Source organism: Nyctereutes procyonoides, unplaced genomic scaffold (assembly GCF_905146905.1).
Source record: "Nyctereutes procyonoides isolate TBG_1078 unplaced genomic scaffold, NYPRO_anot_genome, whole genome shotgun sequence".
NCBI lineage: Eukaryota > Metazoa > Chordata > Mammalia > Carnivora > Canidae > Nyctereutes > Nyctereutes procyonoides.
Window position 1 is genome coordinate 13,820,836 of NW_026575120.1, and position 17,143 is coordinate 13,837,978.

Consider the following 17,143-nt stretch of genomic DNA (forward strand, 5'->3'; position numbering starts at 1 on the left):
CTGAGCTAAAGGGGCAAGGGGGAGCCCAGTCCTGCAACTGAGTATAAGCAGGCTCCTGGGTGCACAGCCCGCAGGCCTGGGCTGTATCACTGTCGGAATAAAAAGAGATGAGCTTGTTTAATTAACCCAGTAGATCCCATGTCAACATGATCATGTCCAGAAACCAAGGAAAGAAAGAGTCAAAGATCCCTCAACACAGTTGACTGCTTCTGATCAATGCTTCCCCATCACACGTAGTCCCCAAGCAAACAAACAAACAAAAGCTTTCTAAAAAGATGTCAGGAGTACTTCAATACCTTCCCATGCCCTGGGTCCCATTACCAGTTTCAGATACTTTCTTAAAATTCACTCTTACAGTCAGGACAGTAGCTTCTTTCTCATCCAAGTTAGAATGAACTTTTCCCTACTTTCCTTTCTTTGCTCTTAATTTTTGCAGTGTTTAATTTTGCTCTGTTTTTCTTCTCCTGTAGGGTCAGAGTCAAACCAGGTAAGGTTTCAGCATCTGTGATTCTCCCTCTAGACTCACAGGGAGGAACAACTATAAGAAGGAGATCACAGTTTCCCATGCTGGCCGTGAAAGAGTTTTCTCCTAAAACACGGGAGAGAACAGTTTATTTCTCTTCCCTTAACGCACAGGAAAAGAGCCATCTGTATAAAGCCAATACTGTTCTCTCGCCATTCTGAGAGTGTCCAACTTGCATCCTCCACCTGGACTGTGAACATCATGTCAAGGGCAGGTATCTTGGGGCCTCAGAGACACTTGTTGAGTTGCCTAGATCCATCGAACAGGGGGATGTGGGGCTGGAGAGCAGAGCTCCGCTCTTTCTGGCCCCCAAACTGCCTGTACACTTGCATATAGCATTGTGTCTTTGGAAAGCCCAATAAGAAGCAAGTCAAGGGCAAGCCCAAGCCCAACCATCCAGGCTTCCAAGTACTATCATTATGCAATATTCCTACCCTAGTTTTCTTCCTTGATGATTTTCTTGACTTGCTCCAGAAATAAAGGATGAATTCCAACTTTTAATAAGGAAAATACCATCCTCCTGTGCCAGCAGCCAATCCCCCCGCCCCACCCCCTCCAAAAAAAATCGCACTTTCTTGTCGTGTTCCATCTTGCAGCTCTGTCAGTTGTTTTAAAACAACTGTTTTAAAACATGTCTCCTGTCATAAATAAGATTGTCATTATGCATGTTGACTGCAGTGGTGAAAAATTCACCCAGCACCGAGATTGGGCAGGGACCTCTGAGAGCTCCTTCAGGCCTGACTTCGAACAGGAATGAACAAAAGGAAGAGGACACTGTCTACTTGTCTACTGGTGATTTTTGAACTTCTGTAGTTTTTCTGGCTTTGGCTGCTTGGGTTGTTTGTTGTTTTGTTCAGTCATTTGCTTAATGATTTCTCCATTTAAGGAAATTAATGAGAAAGACAGAGAGGGTGTGGCAGAAAGTGGTTGTGTTGAACTTATCCATGACAGGGCCCTGGGAGACATGCAAGAGGTTCCTCAGGATGCCTGAGAAAAGTTCTTCAAGATGTTAGAATTTTACCTTAGGCATCTTGGAATGCACATTTATCCGAATTTCAAAAGCTTATCAACACTTTGCCTGGTCCTGATGGTTCTTCCCATTGCTACCGGGTCAAGGTTACTAATAAAAAGTGAGCTTTGACTCAGCTATGCACCTGAAGAGGCCCAGGCCTAGGCCTGGAAGTGAGGGGACCAGGGTAGTGCTTCTGCTATGAGTCTTGGCAACAAAAAGCTACACCCTTGTTGAGAAATCATACATACATACCCTTTTGCACCTTGAAAAATAAAAAAAAAAAATGAAAATTAAAACTACCTACCTGCTTCGGTGAGCACTGGACTAACAGTAAATTGTTGATTTCATGATTTGACGTCTTGCCATGTTTCACAGGCCTTCTTCTGGAAATTCATGGTTAGGACTAGAGATAAACCTAACTGATGCTACCAAACCCATTTCCTGTATTGTCTTCAGCACAAATTTTTGCCTTTCGGTGAGCACTAACAAGGAAGGTCTAGAAGATACAGAGTTCTTATTGAGGCTTACTCTTTCAAAAGTTTGCTGTATTGGATTCTTTTAGGCCAGACTTGAATATTCTTCTCCTCCTTTTTCTTTTATGAAATGAAGGAGAAGGTGGGAAGGGAGAAGGCAGGGTCATGAGAAGCATGCATGTTTAGTTTTTTTTTTTTTAATCCAAAGATTGAGGGGCACCTGGGTGGCTTAGTGGTTGAGCCATCTGCCTTTGGCTCAGGTCGTGATCCCAGGGTGCTGGGATCAAGTCTGGCATCGGGCTTCTCACAAGGAGCCTGCTTCTTCCTCTGCCTATGTCTCTGCCCCCCCCCTCCTCTCTCTCTCTCTCTGTGTGTGTGTGTGTGTGTGTGTATGTGTCTCATGAATAAATAAATAAAGTCTTTAAAAAATATAAATAAATAAACAAATCCAAAGATGGAAATGGACCTTTCAGGTTCTCCAAATGAATGTGACCGGCAAGTCCCTGAGATGTCCTCCATGTTTCCTTGCCTGAGTCCCTCAGCTGAACTTCTAATTCACTCTAAGCCCCGCCTCCCAAGCATGTTAAAGGGAGCTTGTTTTGAACACATGTAGCTTTTGCCCTGGCAATTCTACTCCTAGGAATATCACCCTATAGTCATATTAGCACACATGGAAAATGATATATATTCTATATATACCCATATACTATGTATATACATGCAGTGGCAAGACTAGAAACCATCCAAATGTCCACCAGTAGAGGACCAATCACATAAACTGTGGCATGTCTGTGTAACAATGCCAGGAAACTAAAAAATAAATAGATATGAGGCAAATAAATAAATAAATAGATAGATAGATAGATATGAGGCAATCTCAAAAATATATCAAATTTAAAGAAAAAAAAAAAAGCAAGTGCAGGACCCCTGGGTGGCTCAGTGGTTGAGTGTCTGCCTTTGGTTAGGGGTGTGATCCCGGGGTCCTGGGATCAAGTCCTACGCCGGGCTCCCTGCAGAGAGCCCTCTTCTCCCTCTGCCTATGTCTCTGCCTCTCTCTCTGTGTCTCTCATGAATAAATAAAATCTTTAAGAAAAAAATAAAAATAAAAAATCAAGTGCAGAATAATTTTTTAAATATGTCACTGTTTGTGTATTAAAGAAGGAAAGAATATACACATATTTGCTAATATATGTACAAAAGATCTTTGGAAGGATAGCCCACAAATTCATAGCACTGATGCACTGGGGAGAGAAATGAGCTAGCAAGAGGGAGGTATTTTCACTGTACATTCTCACAGCTTTGGAATTTGGTGCCATGGGAATGCACTTCATCATAAATAAATAAATGCATTTTTCAATAAAATAAAAAAATAATTTAAATCACTTTCAGAGGGGGTTCATTATGTAAATCCCCACTCTGAATGGACCACTAGGGTTGGATATTTCTGGCCAAGGGCTCAGTGGGGACCCGGCCTCTTAGGTTTCCTTCTCTGAGCAGAGGCTGGCAGAGGGCCACCGAAATAAAGACTCCTTGAAATTGTTCTGACATCTTGGAATTTGGTTTCATCAAATACGACCAGTGATAATTGAGCCACTGCCTGAGCAGCTCTCCCCTTTTTCTCTAATTGTCTTTGCTGAAATGAGTTTGAAGCTGCACATCCTAGCCAGTGGCGAGTCCAGCCTAGAGGCATGCACGCTCTTGGCAAGTTTAAAGGCTTAACCCCCAGAAGTGGAGGATCATTGAAACATCATTCTCACAGTCTGCCACAGACCAAGGGAGATCTTCAGGAGGGCCTGTGGTGCCCACTGGTTCCAGCCAGTGGAAGCTCAGCACATAGGAGCAGGGTGTGCCGGCAGAGACATTCCTTGCTTCCCCTTCAGAGGCCTTCATTCTACTCTGGAACTCCCCTTATACCTAAATGAGACAGTGGATGAACACACCTAGGACAGTTTATACTGGCACCCCCAGGGTGCTCGGTAAATATTAGTGCATCTGAATTTAACTTTGAGTAAATGCACTTAAGAACAGTGGGTAACTAAACTATGGGGTACTAAGCTGGATTTAAGTTTAGCCCTCCTGACATTTTTTTTTTTTAATTTGCAAAAGAAGCACACAGATCCTTCCCCTCAAAAGAAAGGCCTGGGGCACCTGGGTGGTTCAGTCAGGCATCAGATAGCACTCCACACAAGTAAGGCACCTGTCTTCAGCTCAGGTCACGATCCCGAGTTCCTGGGATCGAGCCCCACGTTGGGCTCCCTGCTTAACAGAGAGTCTGCTTCTCCCTCTCCCTTTCAAATAAATTAATAAAATATTTTTTAAAAGAAAGGGCTGCCCTGCCTTTCAAAAGCTGTGGAATGTGCATGCAGCCTTGCTCTGGTCCTTATCCACCTTAGGATCACCGCAAACCTGTGCCAACCAAGTGGTCAATAAATAGTCATTGAATGAATTAATACAATCCAGTTTAATTAATTAAATGAATGTTCCCCTCACTTCTTTCTCTGCCTCTGTTTCCTGTCCACAATCTTGTCCTTCCTAGAGATGAAAGGGAAATCCTGATTGAGAAGACCAGGGCTCTGGGAAACAACTAAAGGCATTTGTTTTCAGTTTCTCCCCGCTATAGGGCCTCCTTCCCCTCAGCCCTGCACACAGTAGATTGGCTCCGGAAACAACTACTTGGGTTTGAATCCTGGTCTGAGCACATTCTAGCTGTGGAACTTGGACAAATTACCTCACCACTCTGGACCTCACTGCCTCGCCAATAAAACAGGCATAATAATAGTGCCCACCTAAATGAGTTCATGCAAGGAGCTCAGAACAGTGTCTGGCACTCAGTAAGTGCTCAGTAAATGTTATTTATTACCCTGGGTGGCATACTCACTGCCTGCTAATCATAACTGAGGCATTGGCTGACTATTAAAATAGGGTTCCTCCCTCCCCGAAGGATTTGCAATTTAAGAGAAATCTCTAAGAAATTTGGAGGCTCAAAGGAACAAAGTAGTCAAGGGTGAATGCCCAGGGCTGAGGTGGATGTATGGGGCGTAAGAGGCGGGGCAGAGGAAGCGAGAAGAGCTTCAAAAGCACACCTACTCCCACTGCTCTCCCAGGCCAGCCCTGCCTATCTCCCTGGGGGCTGATAGGAGATAAATGAAACCACTTCTTCAAAGCACCCTGCTCAAGGACCGGATCAAACACCAGGGCTTGATGATAAGCTCCAGCCTACATTTCCTTTTGTCCATTCCTTCCCACCACATCTCCAAAGGAAATTCTACGGGAGGAAAGTACTTAATTCCTCCCTCTTTTATCAAAAGGAGTTACCTCCCCATCTAGGCTGTAGTGGGCCCTGATAGGAGAACCAGGGGGCCTCTTCTCCAGCGCTCTGCCAGTGATTCCCTGTGTGACTTGAGACTTCCCCATAAAACCCTCAGTGTCCTGTTCTTCATCGGTCCAAAGAGATGAAAACACCTGCCCAAAATAACTCAGAAAATTGTTGGGGCCGGTGGGGGTGGAGGTGGGAATGATGAAACACGGATTTGGGAAAAGATACTAATGTAAAACAAATAGCCCTGCACAGGTAAAATTCTCGTGCATTCAGCAGCAAACATTCACGGGGCACTCAGGATACCCAGACTTCCCTAGATTCATATCTCACCCCACCCCCCTCTCATGCATTGAGACTTTGGGCAAGTGACTTAACCCCCAAGTCCTCTGCCATGAAATGGGATAGGAGAGGACCTATGCCTTCAGGCTTCTGTATGGATTAGATGAGATCCTGTGGGCAAAGGACCTGCGACAGTGCTTGGCTCCTGGAGCTGACCACTGTGATGCTATTGCTGGGCAGTAAGAACACAAGCAGGCGGCCGACAATTCAGAAGCAGTCACAGTCCGATGGGAGGACGGACAAGTAAACAAACGAGGGCCGATACTGAGTGATGAGTGTAACTCCAGGACACAGCACAACCGTGAGAGCACAGAAGAGGGAGCTGTTCTTGCCCCTCGGGCCCTCTCCTGCCCAGGGCTGTGTCTGAAGCTGGGGATGGGGCAGACGGTGGAAGTGCCTCCCAGGGCCCTAAATGCAGCCCTAAACCAGGGCTCCTGGCCAAGGCAGTAATTGCCAGCCGCTGAAAGATATTAAGCGCCAGGGAGGAAGACCAAGTCCTCTATGAGGCAGACTTTTTCAGAGTTCTTACGGCTTGTAAAAAAAAAAAAATGTAAATAGTTACCCAGTGAGATATTATTTCACGTTGTTGCCATTAGGGTTTGAGTGTTATGCAGAGAGAGGCGATTATTCAGGCAATTCTGGCTCTGCAAGGACTGAAAACTGAAAACTCCACATTAACCCCACACAACAAATCCACTACCTCCAGCTCTCAACCTGACTCAGGCATTTTCTCCTGGGTGACGAATTTTCTGTAAATCGAAGTAGTGGAAAAAAAAAAAACCTATAAATATTAAGAATTTCCTAAAGGATTTTCTTAATGGCTTGGGGGGGTGCATTTTTTTAAAAAGACACGTTTTGATTGGAGGCTGGGGGAGGGGCACTCCCACTCTGGTCAAATTCTGGGACAGCTGGGGTCTTGGGTGGCAATCCCCAGTGCTGAGAGGCTCCGGATCCAGTTGCTGCTATGACTGTTTTCTCTAGCAATAGCCCCCACGGATGCAGCTGATGTATCACCATCATCCCGGAACTCTCCTGTGCCAAGCACTGAACATGTGGCCACACAGTGTCCACTTCTGGCCTCCTGACTCCGACGAGGCCACTCTAACATTTTACACATGGGGAAGAGGGAAGGGAGGTTGCCTTGCCTCAGCCCACCACAGCATGGTTCAAAGGCCTGGCTCTGAGAGACCCAAATCCAAGTGACTGCTCTACCACTCACCAGTCAAGTGACTTTGGGTAAGAGACTAACCCCTCCAGCTTCGCTCTCTTCAGGTGGAAATAGGGATAACAGTACCTAATGCTTATGGAGTGCCCAACTCATGGAATGGCTATGCTTCAACACAATGGCATGGGGCATCCCCTCTCCTTCACCGCATCCTATCTTAATGGTGCTGCTCACTCCCAGGGCAATCTGAACAGGCCCTAGAGAGAGGGAGGCTCCTTAACCATACACCTGTCACTCTTCCACAAGGCAAGGACGAGTGCCAGATGCCCTGTACAACATCTTACATGGGCTTTTCAACCACTCCCCTATAGCACCATGCTCTGCCTACAGGTGACCCTCAATAAATATGGCCCAACTGAAGACTGAGCCTTATTCTCTCCCAAGTGACAAGCCATTCCTTTGAAAACTGCCCTTGCTGTAGGCCACTGGAGCCCCCATTTAGGACTCTATAGGTTAGCATTTCAGCTAAATGAATGTCAAATACTGATTATAGTAATCATCTAGTGGTGTTTTAATTAGGCCTCTGGCCTGGCTAAGGCAATTGGGTGGATTTAGCCAGAGGAGCCCCGCTGCTCTCACCAGCACCCTGAAAGGAAAGTTGTCCCTATTCCCTTGCTAGCACTTTCCAGGAGAGGGGAAAACAGGCCTGGTCTGACCTCAGCGCTGTCAGGCATCCACTGTTCCTATCGGTGATCATTGCTATGACCTAAGGGCATGGGTGTTTGGTTGTTTTGTTTTGTTTTGTTTTGTTTTGTTTGTTTTTTAATTTGAGAGAGAGAGGGAGGGAGAGAGAGCAGGAGTAGGGGCGGGGCAGAGGAGGAGAGGGAGAGAGAGGATCTCAAGCAGACTCTGTGCTGAGTGCAGAGCCTGATGCAGGGCTCGATCCTAGGACCCTAAGATCATGACCTGAGCCAAAACCAAGAGTTGGACTCTTAACTGAGCCACCCAGGTGCCCCAATTTGTTTTTTGTTTTGTTTTGTTTTGTTCTGTTTTGGGTTTTTTTTGGTAAGGACAGTATATCACTACCAAAGCAAATTGCTCACCTTCCACCCAGAACCTGATCATTCTATCCTCACCCCCTCCTTTCTCCTTTCAACTACTACCCTTTTTTTCTTTTCCTCTCCAAATAGATACTGTTGTCCTCTATTCTTCTACCCTCTCTCCTTTCTGCTGCCCCCTGCTCCTCTTTTCCTTCTAAATTCCTCTTCTCTCTCCCCTCCCCTTTGCTCCCAACTGATTTCCCATTAATCATCCCTAACACACATCTGCTTGGGTCCTGGAAGGATTTCTTGGCTGGCTTTCACAGCTGGGCTGGTTACAATAATCAAGAAGGAGTCTTTCATCTCTCTGCCTCCTGGGTCTCTCTCTTCCCAGCTAGTCCTCCTCTAGGGTGCCTATGGAGTCTCACCCTTTTCCAGTCCATAAGGCTTTCTTCTGTTCTGTCTGGGTAGCAATCTCCCCAAGGCCAAACAGCCTTGTAGGTTGCAGCAGCTCTGCAAAGGACCTGTAAATGTGGTGTTGGCAGTGGCAATGATGTCAGAAAGCACAGAGACTGGCATGAGAAAGGGCAGGGGAGACACAGAGAACACCACATAAATGGGATTCCCCCCCACACACACACACACTCCTTGTACCCTCTCTTGCTGCAAAATGAAAGATATCTCCTGGCCAGGGCATCCCTTAGCATTGGTGTCAACCTGACTCTACCAGGATTAAAACTGGGGTAGAAAGAGCCTGTGTAATCTCTAAGAGGCCTATGCATACTGCCCAAAAAAAACAGCAGGGATGCAGGGACTACATTTAGTTTAGTGTATGATTGATATGGCCTGGGAGTGGTGCCTGCTGTCTTCTTTACTGAGCATGATAAATGTACGGGATGCTTATTTGTTATTTCCGTGATAGTTATTTCTTTCTGTTCGAAGAACCCCTTTGAAATCACCTACCCCCACCTTGGGTTCTCATGTTGTTTCAAGGCGTAGATCCACGCGGCAGAGTCAGGGACGGGTAGTCCCAAAGCAATATGCCCCAAGTGACAGGCCTGACAATCAGAGTGATGGATTGGGTCTGGGAAAGTGGTACTCGAAGGGAGGCGGTGACACCAGCGCGCCTCCACTGGCCGCTGAGAGCACGGGAAAGTGGTCTCCCTAGAGGCCGGCGCACAAAGGACCAGCTTCACCTTCTGATGATCCGCCAACCGGGAACTTTAATGTCAGTGCTATGACTCTGTAAAATCTCTGCCAAGCGCTAAGCTGGCAATACACACTTCATCTAAAAGGCGGAGGGAGGGCGGTTGGAGGAGGGTATTGTTATTTTTAACAAAAAGTTTTTATTCCAAAAATTCCCTGGGAAAAGCTAGTGCATTTTCCCCCACGAGAAGAAAAGATGGGAATGGGAAGGCGCATCTCTGGAATCGGTATCGACGTGCAGCAGAGAGAGAGAGAGAGAGAGAGAGAGAGAGACTCCCCCCTCCAATGGGATACTGGCCCCTCCAGCGATCCTGGAGCCCCCCAAAACAGCAGTCAGGCGCGATGCAGTAAGGGAGTTGTGCGCCTCCAAACAGACACTATACGAAACCTGAAACACACCCAAGGCCGAGCCTATGAATCTGTGCAGGCAGCGCGCGCCGGGCGAGTCCGGGCTGCGGGCACAGCTGGGACACCGCGCGTGGTCGCGACCATCGCACCCCCGAAGGGAGTCCTCAGACTCGCAGGCTTCGGACCGGACGGGCTCAAAGTAGCTGGAGCGGCCACGCCGCGTCCCGAGAGCCGTGGACGCCTCCAGGGCTCGGGCGCTTCCAAGTCCTCACACCAGGGAGAAGCCCATTAGGGGAAGGGAGCCGGGCCGGAGCCGGGCCGGAGCCGAGCGGGAGCCGAGCGGGAGCCCAGCGGGAGCCGGGCCGGAGCCAGGCCGGAGCCAGGCTGGAGCTAGGCTGGAGCTCCCGAGGCGCGGCCCGCCCCCAGGCGGCCTCCGGGGGAGGCTGGGACTCGGCCGCGGCGGAGCCCCCTCACCCCACCCCACCCCGCCCCGCCCCACCCGGACCCAGCGAGCACCCCCCGCCCCCGGCTGTGAAGCGAGAGGGGAGAGGACTGGCAAGCCCGCGGAGGCTAGGGCGCGCAGTCCCGGGCCCCGGGGAAGTCTCGTCCTCTCTGGGACCCCGGGGCAGGGCGGCCCGGCCGGGGGGAGGGGAGGAGCGCGGCTGGCGGTGGGGGCCGAGGCGGCGGCGGCGGCGGCGGCGGCGGCGGCGGCGGCGGCGGCGGCGGGCGAGGCCCCTTTAAGGGTCTCCCCTCCCACCGGCGGCGCCGGCCTCCGCCCGCCGCTCTCCCCGCCCCGGGGTCCCGGCGAGAGCTGCGATTGGGCGGGCGCGGCGATCCCTTTGAAGTGTGGCTGCCGATCGCGGCTATTTGACGTGCGGCTCGGGGAAGGCGAAGGTTTTTGTGTGGCTCGCCGGGGCTGGCGGCGGCGGCGGCGGAGGAGGAGGAGGAGGGGTGGAGGCGCAGCGACTGCCGCACCGCGCTCGGCGCCGCGGAGCGAGCCCACCCGCCCCGGGAGCTCGCCTCCCCGGTGCTCCCCCTCCCTCCCCGCCCCCCCAGTGGCGCTGCCTCCTCCAAATGAGCGATTCGCCCGCTGGATCTAACCCAAGGACACCCGAAAGCAGCGGCAGCGGCAGCGGCGGCGGCGGCGGCGGCGGGAAGAGGCCGGCGGTGCCGGCGGCGGTGTCCTTCTTGCCCCCGGCGGACCCCCTGCGCCAGGCGAACCGGCTCCCGATCCGGGTCCTGAAGATGCTGAGCGCTCACACCGGCCACCTCCTGCACCCGGAGTACCTGCAGCCGCTGTCCTCCACTCCCGTCAGCCCCATTGAGGTCAGTCTCCCAGTCGCTGCCCGCCCAGCGCCGGCCCCATTCCGCCCACCGCTGCCGGGCCCGCGGCCCTACTCCCTGCGCCCCGGGGCTCCGTGCGACGCCCAGGTCCGGCCAGGCCGGCGGACGGGGTGAGGAGGGACCGCGGGAGCAGGGTCGGAGTCCACCCGGTTCTCCGCAGGCTCCTCCGTGGAAGGTTGCCCCTTCCACACTCGCCTTTCAGAGCTACGTGTTTCCTCTTGGATTGGGTTTGTTTTTGGAGTCTCCACTGGGTCCTTTACTTTTCGTCTGGCACCCAGCTTCCAGGCTAATGATGATCTCGCCTGGGCCTTTCCTGCCCGCCCCCAGCCCCCCAAACGCCCGTGTGGTCTCTTTGAAGCCGGCTCACCCCCGCCCCACTCCGCCTCGGTCCCAGCCGGTTGGAGCGCGCTACGCCCCGCACTCCCGAGCCCAGGTCTTTCTTCCTCCCACTTCCCTGGGTGCCCTCCCCGGGAGGGAGGGGCCACCGAGAGCGGCCAACGGCGGCCCCAGCTTTAGAAGGCGCCTGTCCCGGCCCCTGCCTCGCGGCGCCAGCGCCAGAACCCGTCCCAAGCGAAGTTGCCCAAACTGAAGGACTAAGTTTTCTCCTGGGCACAGGGGAGGGGGAGGTCGGAGGGTCGGGGGCGAGTCGCAGCCCCTCCCCCAGCCCCGGCTGCAGCCCAGCCACCTGCTCCCGCGGCGGCCCCTGGTGGGCCACGGCCCCCGCCCGGCTTCCCGGGCCTGCGCCGCGCTCTGGGGCGCAGTGGACCGACGGATCCCGTCCCGGGCCTGCGAGCCCAGCTCCACCCAGCCGCCCCGCCCCGCCGCGCCCGCCCGGCCCTCGCCCTCAGACTCCCTCCCCGAGGCCTTTACGCCCCGGCGCGCCGCCGCGGGGCTCCCCGCGCCCCGCGCCGCGGCTCCCCAGGCGCTCTGCCGGCCCCCGCGGCCTGCTGGTCTCACCTCCCCCTCCCTCCCCTTGCCGCTGTCTCCCACAGCTGGACGCCAAGAAGAGTCCGTTGGCGCTGCTGGCCCAGACTTGCTCGCAGATCGGCAAGCCGGACCCGCCGCCCTCCTCCAAGCTCAACTCGGTGGCCGCGGCGGCCAACGGGCTGGGAGCCGAGAAGGACCCCGGCCGCTCGGGCGCCGGCGCCGCGTCCGCGGCCCTCAAGCAGCTGGGGGACTCGCCGGCCGAGGACAAGTCCAGCTTCAAGCCCTACTCCAAGGGCTCCGGCGGCGGCGGCGGCGGCGACTCCCGCAAAGACAGCGGCTCCTCCTCCGTGTCGTCCACCTCCTCCGCATCCTCCTTGTCCCCGGGAGACAAGGCGGGCTTCAGGGTCCCCAGCGCCGCCTGCACGCCCTTTCCCCCGCATGGAGCGCCCGTCTCCGCGTCCTCGTCGTCGTCCTCGCCCGGCGGCTCCCGCGGCGGCTCCCCGCACCACCCTGACTGCAAGACCGGCGGCGGCGGCGGCGGCGGCGGGGAGCTGGACAAGAAAGACCAGGAGCCCAAGCCCAGCCCGGAGGCTGCGGCCGTGAGCCGCGGCAGCGGTGCGGAGCCCAGCGCGCACGGTGGTGGCGCCGAGGCTGGGGCCTCGGGGCGCAAGTCCGAGCCGCCCTCGGCGCTGGTGGGGGCCGGCCACGTGGCGCCCGTGTCCCCCTACAAGCCGGGCCACTCGGTGTTCCCGCTGCCACCCTCCAGCATCGGCTACCACGGCTCCATCGTGGGCGCCTACGCCGGCTACCCGTCTCAGTTTGTGCCTGGCCTGGATCCTAGCAAGTCTGGCCTCGTGGGAGGCCAGCTGTCAGGGGGCCTGGGCCTGCCCCCGGGCAAGCCCCCCAGCTCCAGCCCGCTCACCGGGGCCTCCCCGCCCTCCTTCCTGCAGGGATTATGCCGCGACCCCTACTGCCTGGGAGGTTACCACAGCGCCTCGCACCTTGGCGGCTCCAGCTGCTCCACCTGCAGCGCGCACGACCCCGCGGGGCCCAGCCTGAAGGCCGGGGGCTACCCGCTGGTGTACCCCGGGCACCCGCTGCAGCCCGCTGCGCTCTCGTCCAGCGCCGCCCAGGCCGCGCTCCCGGGCCACCCGCTCTACACCTACGGCTTTATGCTGCAGAACGAACCGCTGCCGCACAGCTGCAACTGGGTGGCGGCCAGCGGGCCCTGTGACAAGCGCTTCGCCACCTCAGAGGAGCTGCTCAGCCACCTACGGACTCACACGGCCCTGCCGGGCGCCGAGAAACTTCTGGCCGCCTACCCCGGGGCTTCGGGCCTGGGCAGCGCCGCCGCGGCCGCCGCGGCCGCCGCCTCCTGCCACCTGCACCTCCCCCCGCCCACCGCCCCGGGCAGCCCCGGGTCGCTGTCATTGCGGAGTCCACACACTTTGGGGCTGAGCCGATACCACCCCTATGGCAAGAGCCACTTATCCACAGCTGGGGGCCTGGCCGTGCCCTCCCTCCCCACAGCCGGACCCTACTACTCACCGTATGCGCTGTACGGACAGAGACTAGCCTCAGCCTCCGCACTGGGATACCAGTAACTACAGCTCTTGCTCCCCCCACCCTCCCCTCCTTTCCCCCTCCCTCTCCTTTCCTCCCCCCTGCCGCCTCGCCGCTGCCAACCTCCACCACTGCTTCTCCCTGCCGGGGTTCCCCGCCCAGACCCTCCCCACCGGACTGTGTATTTATTTACTATAATGTTAGCTTACAAGCTGGGAATATAAGTGCATTAACGGCCCACACGAGTCAATGGTATGCAAAAAGTCTGTGTTCCCCAAATAATAATATTAATCACACAAATAACCACATGTTCCCCACCGCTCTTCCTTTCTTTTATTTTTTTTTCTTTTTCTTAGATATAAGGTTTTTTTGTTTGTTTTGCTTTTGCTTTTTTTTTTTTTATTGGTTTGGTTTTAGGGGGAGGAGGGAGAGTTGGGGTTCTGGGGTTCTATTTGTTTTCCCTTCCTGGGGCGTTTCTTGCATGCTTCCTAATGGTTAAGACTACATTTCTCCCTTCTCTTTTCCCCCCTCTTTCCCCTTCATTTCTTCTTGTTTCCTTACATTTGAGGTTCTGTTTTATCCTTTGTACGAGTAACAGAGAGGAGATATTTTTTGTAAAGCATTTTGGGGGTGCAGGGATCTGCCTTGGTGGCAAGATGTCTTGTGCATTCTACTGACCCAGAACTCTGCTCTGTGATTCCTCCCCTGCCACCCTCTCCTTCTGGGGCCCTTGGTCTGTACCCTGGCCCCCCAAAATTAGAGCCTTGCTCGTCTATCTTGCTCTGAGCACTGAGAGCCCCAACCCCACCAGCAGGCTCCCCCCCACCCCAAGAGAGAGGCCTTTCTACCTTCCAGACTCTTCATGGCTCCAGACATCCGGTAGTCACACTGCCTGCTGGTGGGGGACCTGTGGGGCTCATCTTATTCAATTAAAAGCCCTAGAAGGCCCTGCTGGTATAAAACTTTGCTCTTTATATTTTGCAAAGTGCATTGATAGTCACGTTTTATTCTCCATTACTGGGGCAGTGGTCCCTCTCCTGCTGGTAGGGGTAGGGTCAGTGATTCTTGGCTAGATCCCTCCAAAGCAGACCATTGGCAATATCAGAGGGCAATACAACCCTGGTAGCTCCATCGGGAGACAGCTGGGGAGTTGGGGAGGACATGGATTACAGTGGCCCCATCACCCCCTCCCAGGCCTGACCCAACAGAATCCCCAAGTTGGCCGTGGGCTTCCGTGGGCTCCCTCAGTGACTGGGATTGAAGACTCGGACCCTGGGTCTTCTCCCCACACCTTCCCTCCCTCCTGGTCTTATGCAGCAGTGGGGGGTGGGGGTGGGGTGGGGCCTGTTTGAGATGAACAGAGCTCTCCCTTGGTAAGACTTATTTTGTTAATAAATGGAATACTTGGCTATATTCACACCGTGGTGTGTTTCTCTCTTGCCTCACCCACTGTCCCACTTCCAGACACCTGAGCAGATGTCCTTCCTTTATTCTTGTTTAAATACCTTATGGTTTCCTTCTGAGATTTCCGTTCAAGGTCGAGTTTAATGCCTTTCCTCAAGAAAGGAGGTGGGGGGAGGAAAAAAACACAGAACTTCTGCCAACGCATTACAAATAACATAAAACCGCCTTTATGGGTTTTTTTTTTTTCTGCTTGGTTATTTAGCTCCCAGGCTCACTTCAAAGTCCTTGACATTTCCTGGGGACAGGGTGGAGGGAGTGTGGGCCTGGATTCGAGGCACGAGGGGCTGGGAGAGAGAACCGGGGCGCGGGGCTCGGACTCCTGGCTGCACGGTCCCCAGCACCGTCCCCAGAGCCCCGCAGGGATGCGAAGTCGGCGTGCCTCCGGCGCCACCTAGTGGCGGGAAGATGAGTGACGGGCGCCGGCCCACTCGAAATGCGCCTGCTTTCCTCTTCCTGGCCGCCTTTTAGACGCCTTGAAACCAAAGAGTTCGTGCGCCTGCAAGGGACTGGTGCTTCGCGAGGCTGAGGGGCTCCCCGAGGCCAGCGCTGGGCCGCCGGCCCCAGGCGCTGGTGCCTCCCGAGCCTTCTCGGGACGGGGTTTGGGTCGTGCAGACAAGGCGCGGGGCCGCTCGGACTCCGAAGCCGCCCTCGGTCGCGCGGCTGGCGCAGGCTTGGGCATCCTCGGGCGCCGTTTGCCGGGATGCGCGGCGGGGCCGGGGGCCTCCCCGCGCGAGGCGGTTCCCCGAGGCCGAGGCCGGAGGGGAGCAGGGGGCGGCCGGGGCGCGCGGACACGTGCCGGGCGCACGTCGAGGCGGGCGGCCCGCCCCCTCCTGGCCGCGCCGCGCCGCGCCCGCCCGAGCCGTCGCTGTGCTGCCGGTTGGCTTCGCTCTCTCCGTGAGGACTGCGACCTGCGGGCAGGTCGCGCTCTGCACACTGGGTGCCTCGGAAACGTCGGTAGAGCCGAGGTCAGCGCAGAAGGCGGCGTGGGAGGGACCAACCACACCGCGCGTCAGGCCGCTTCTGCCACCACAAGAACTTCCCCGTGCGCCAGGGGAAGGGGCCTGAGCCGCTGGTGTCTTTGGGCTCGTGGGGGCCACTGGGGGAGTCGGGGAGAATGGGCTGGAGGAGTCGCCCTGGGACCAGCTCGGGGTGTTTCTGGGGAATCGTCACTAGCCGATTTCTCAGAGTTCAAATCGGCTAGAATCTTTAAAAGACCTGAAATGTTGCGACTTGCTTTGTTTTTTCTCTCTGTTGTGTGGTTTGCTGTTGGTCACATTCCCTTCCTCTCGAGTTCCCTTTCCTTCGGATGCCTTTTTTTTTTTTTTTTAATGCCTGCTGAAACTGATGGCAATTGCTCCCTCTGCAGGAAGGCTTAGACTTTTCTCTTTGTTAAAAACTACCATCTTCAGACCTTCCTAGCTAAGGACTCCAGGGTTCATTTCTTGTTGGGATAGAGAAAAGAATAGATTCACTGTCTCCCACAGTGAACTCCCTGTAGAGCAAAAGTCACGTTTGTAGAGCTGCATGGCTCCCCATGAGCTTAGACCTCTCTGACTATTGAGTTTCCCCCAGAAAATATACTGGCGGCCTTTGCAGACTAGGAAGGATGCCATTTGCCTCGTTGGACCGGGATGCCCTCAACTACCATTGTGACATCAAAGGGCAAGCGCTGTAGTCTGGAGTGTCCCAGTTCTTACCGTGAGATGTGAGCCCTCCTCAGCATAAATGGGTGCCAGTTCCTAAGAAATGTGGCTGTTTTAATTAGCTGGTGGGGAGTTGGTTACTTTCAATAGCTAAATTCTCATTAAACAAAGTTGCTGTTTTAATAGAGATAATGCTCCCAACCAACTGCTTATTTGCATAATTAATTCATCCAGCAACTCTTTTCTTTGAGAATCACCTCCACCTTCTATTTCTCCACCTCCTTCTCTTCCTAGCCCTCCTCCCCTTCTTCCTTCTAATCTCTCCCAGGCGCCAGAAATGGGGCCTGTGTTCCCAAGGCACCAGGAAGGGTGGAAGCACAGAGCTGGAACTTGAGACACTGGACGTTCCTGGCTCCAGGTCAGATTTTCACACCTCTTGCCTGGTTATTTTTGTGGCCTCGTGGGCAGCAGTGGGAGGAAGGGAGGAGAGGGAGAGGAGAGGCTCACCCTCAGATACAGGTTTGACACAAACAGAAATTGCGTGGTGTTAGATTTTTAACTTGCCAGTCATCCCCACCAGCTCACCTCCTGAGAAATCCGTAGCCCAAGTGGGAGGCATGGGGCGTCCATCATCGCCTTGCCCTCCCCAGCATACTATGACGTGTCTCTCAATATAGGAGCTAACTCCTGATGTACGTCTGGGTTACGGTGGAATTCGTCTTGCAATAATCCTGAGGCTCTACACTTTATTAATCATTCTGTAGGGGAAGCTGCTCT

General features: G+C 54.4%; 1 protein-coding gene across 1 annotated transcript; it reads left to right on the forward strand.

Annotated features, from left to right (window-relative positions):
* Positions 1-10,172: 10,172 nt before the first annotated feature.
* ZNF703 (zinc finger protein 703) lies at positions 10,173-14,672 on the forward strand. Its single transcript, XM_055335558.1, has 2 exons — positions 10,173-10,751; positions 11,762-14,672. Exons 1-2 carry the CDS (start codon positions 10,500-10,502, stop codon positions 13,298-13,300), a joined length of 1,791 nt encoding a protein of 596 aa, XP_055191533.1. The 5' UTR covers positions 10,173-10,499; the 3' UTR covers positions 13,301-14,672.
* Positions 14,673-17,143: the final 2,471 nt, after the last annotated feature.

What these genes read in the sequence shown, in the direction of transcription:
- ZNF703 (XM_055335558.1), top strand. Translation starts at nt 10,500, where the DNA reads ATGAGCGATTCGCCCGCTGGATCTAACCCAAGGACACCCGAAAGCAGC. An exon ending in CTCCCGTCAGCCCCATTGAG is followed by an intron (nt 10,752 to 11,761) that starts GTCAGTCTCCCA and finishes TGTCTCCCACAG; the next exon opens with CTGGACGCCAAGAAGAGTCC.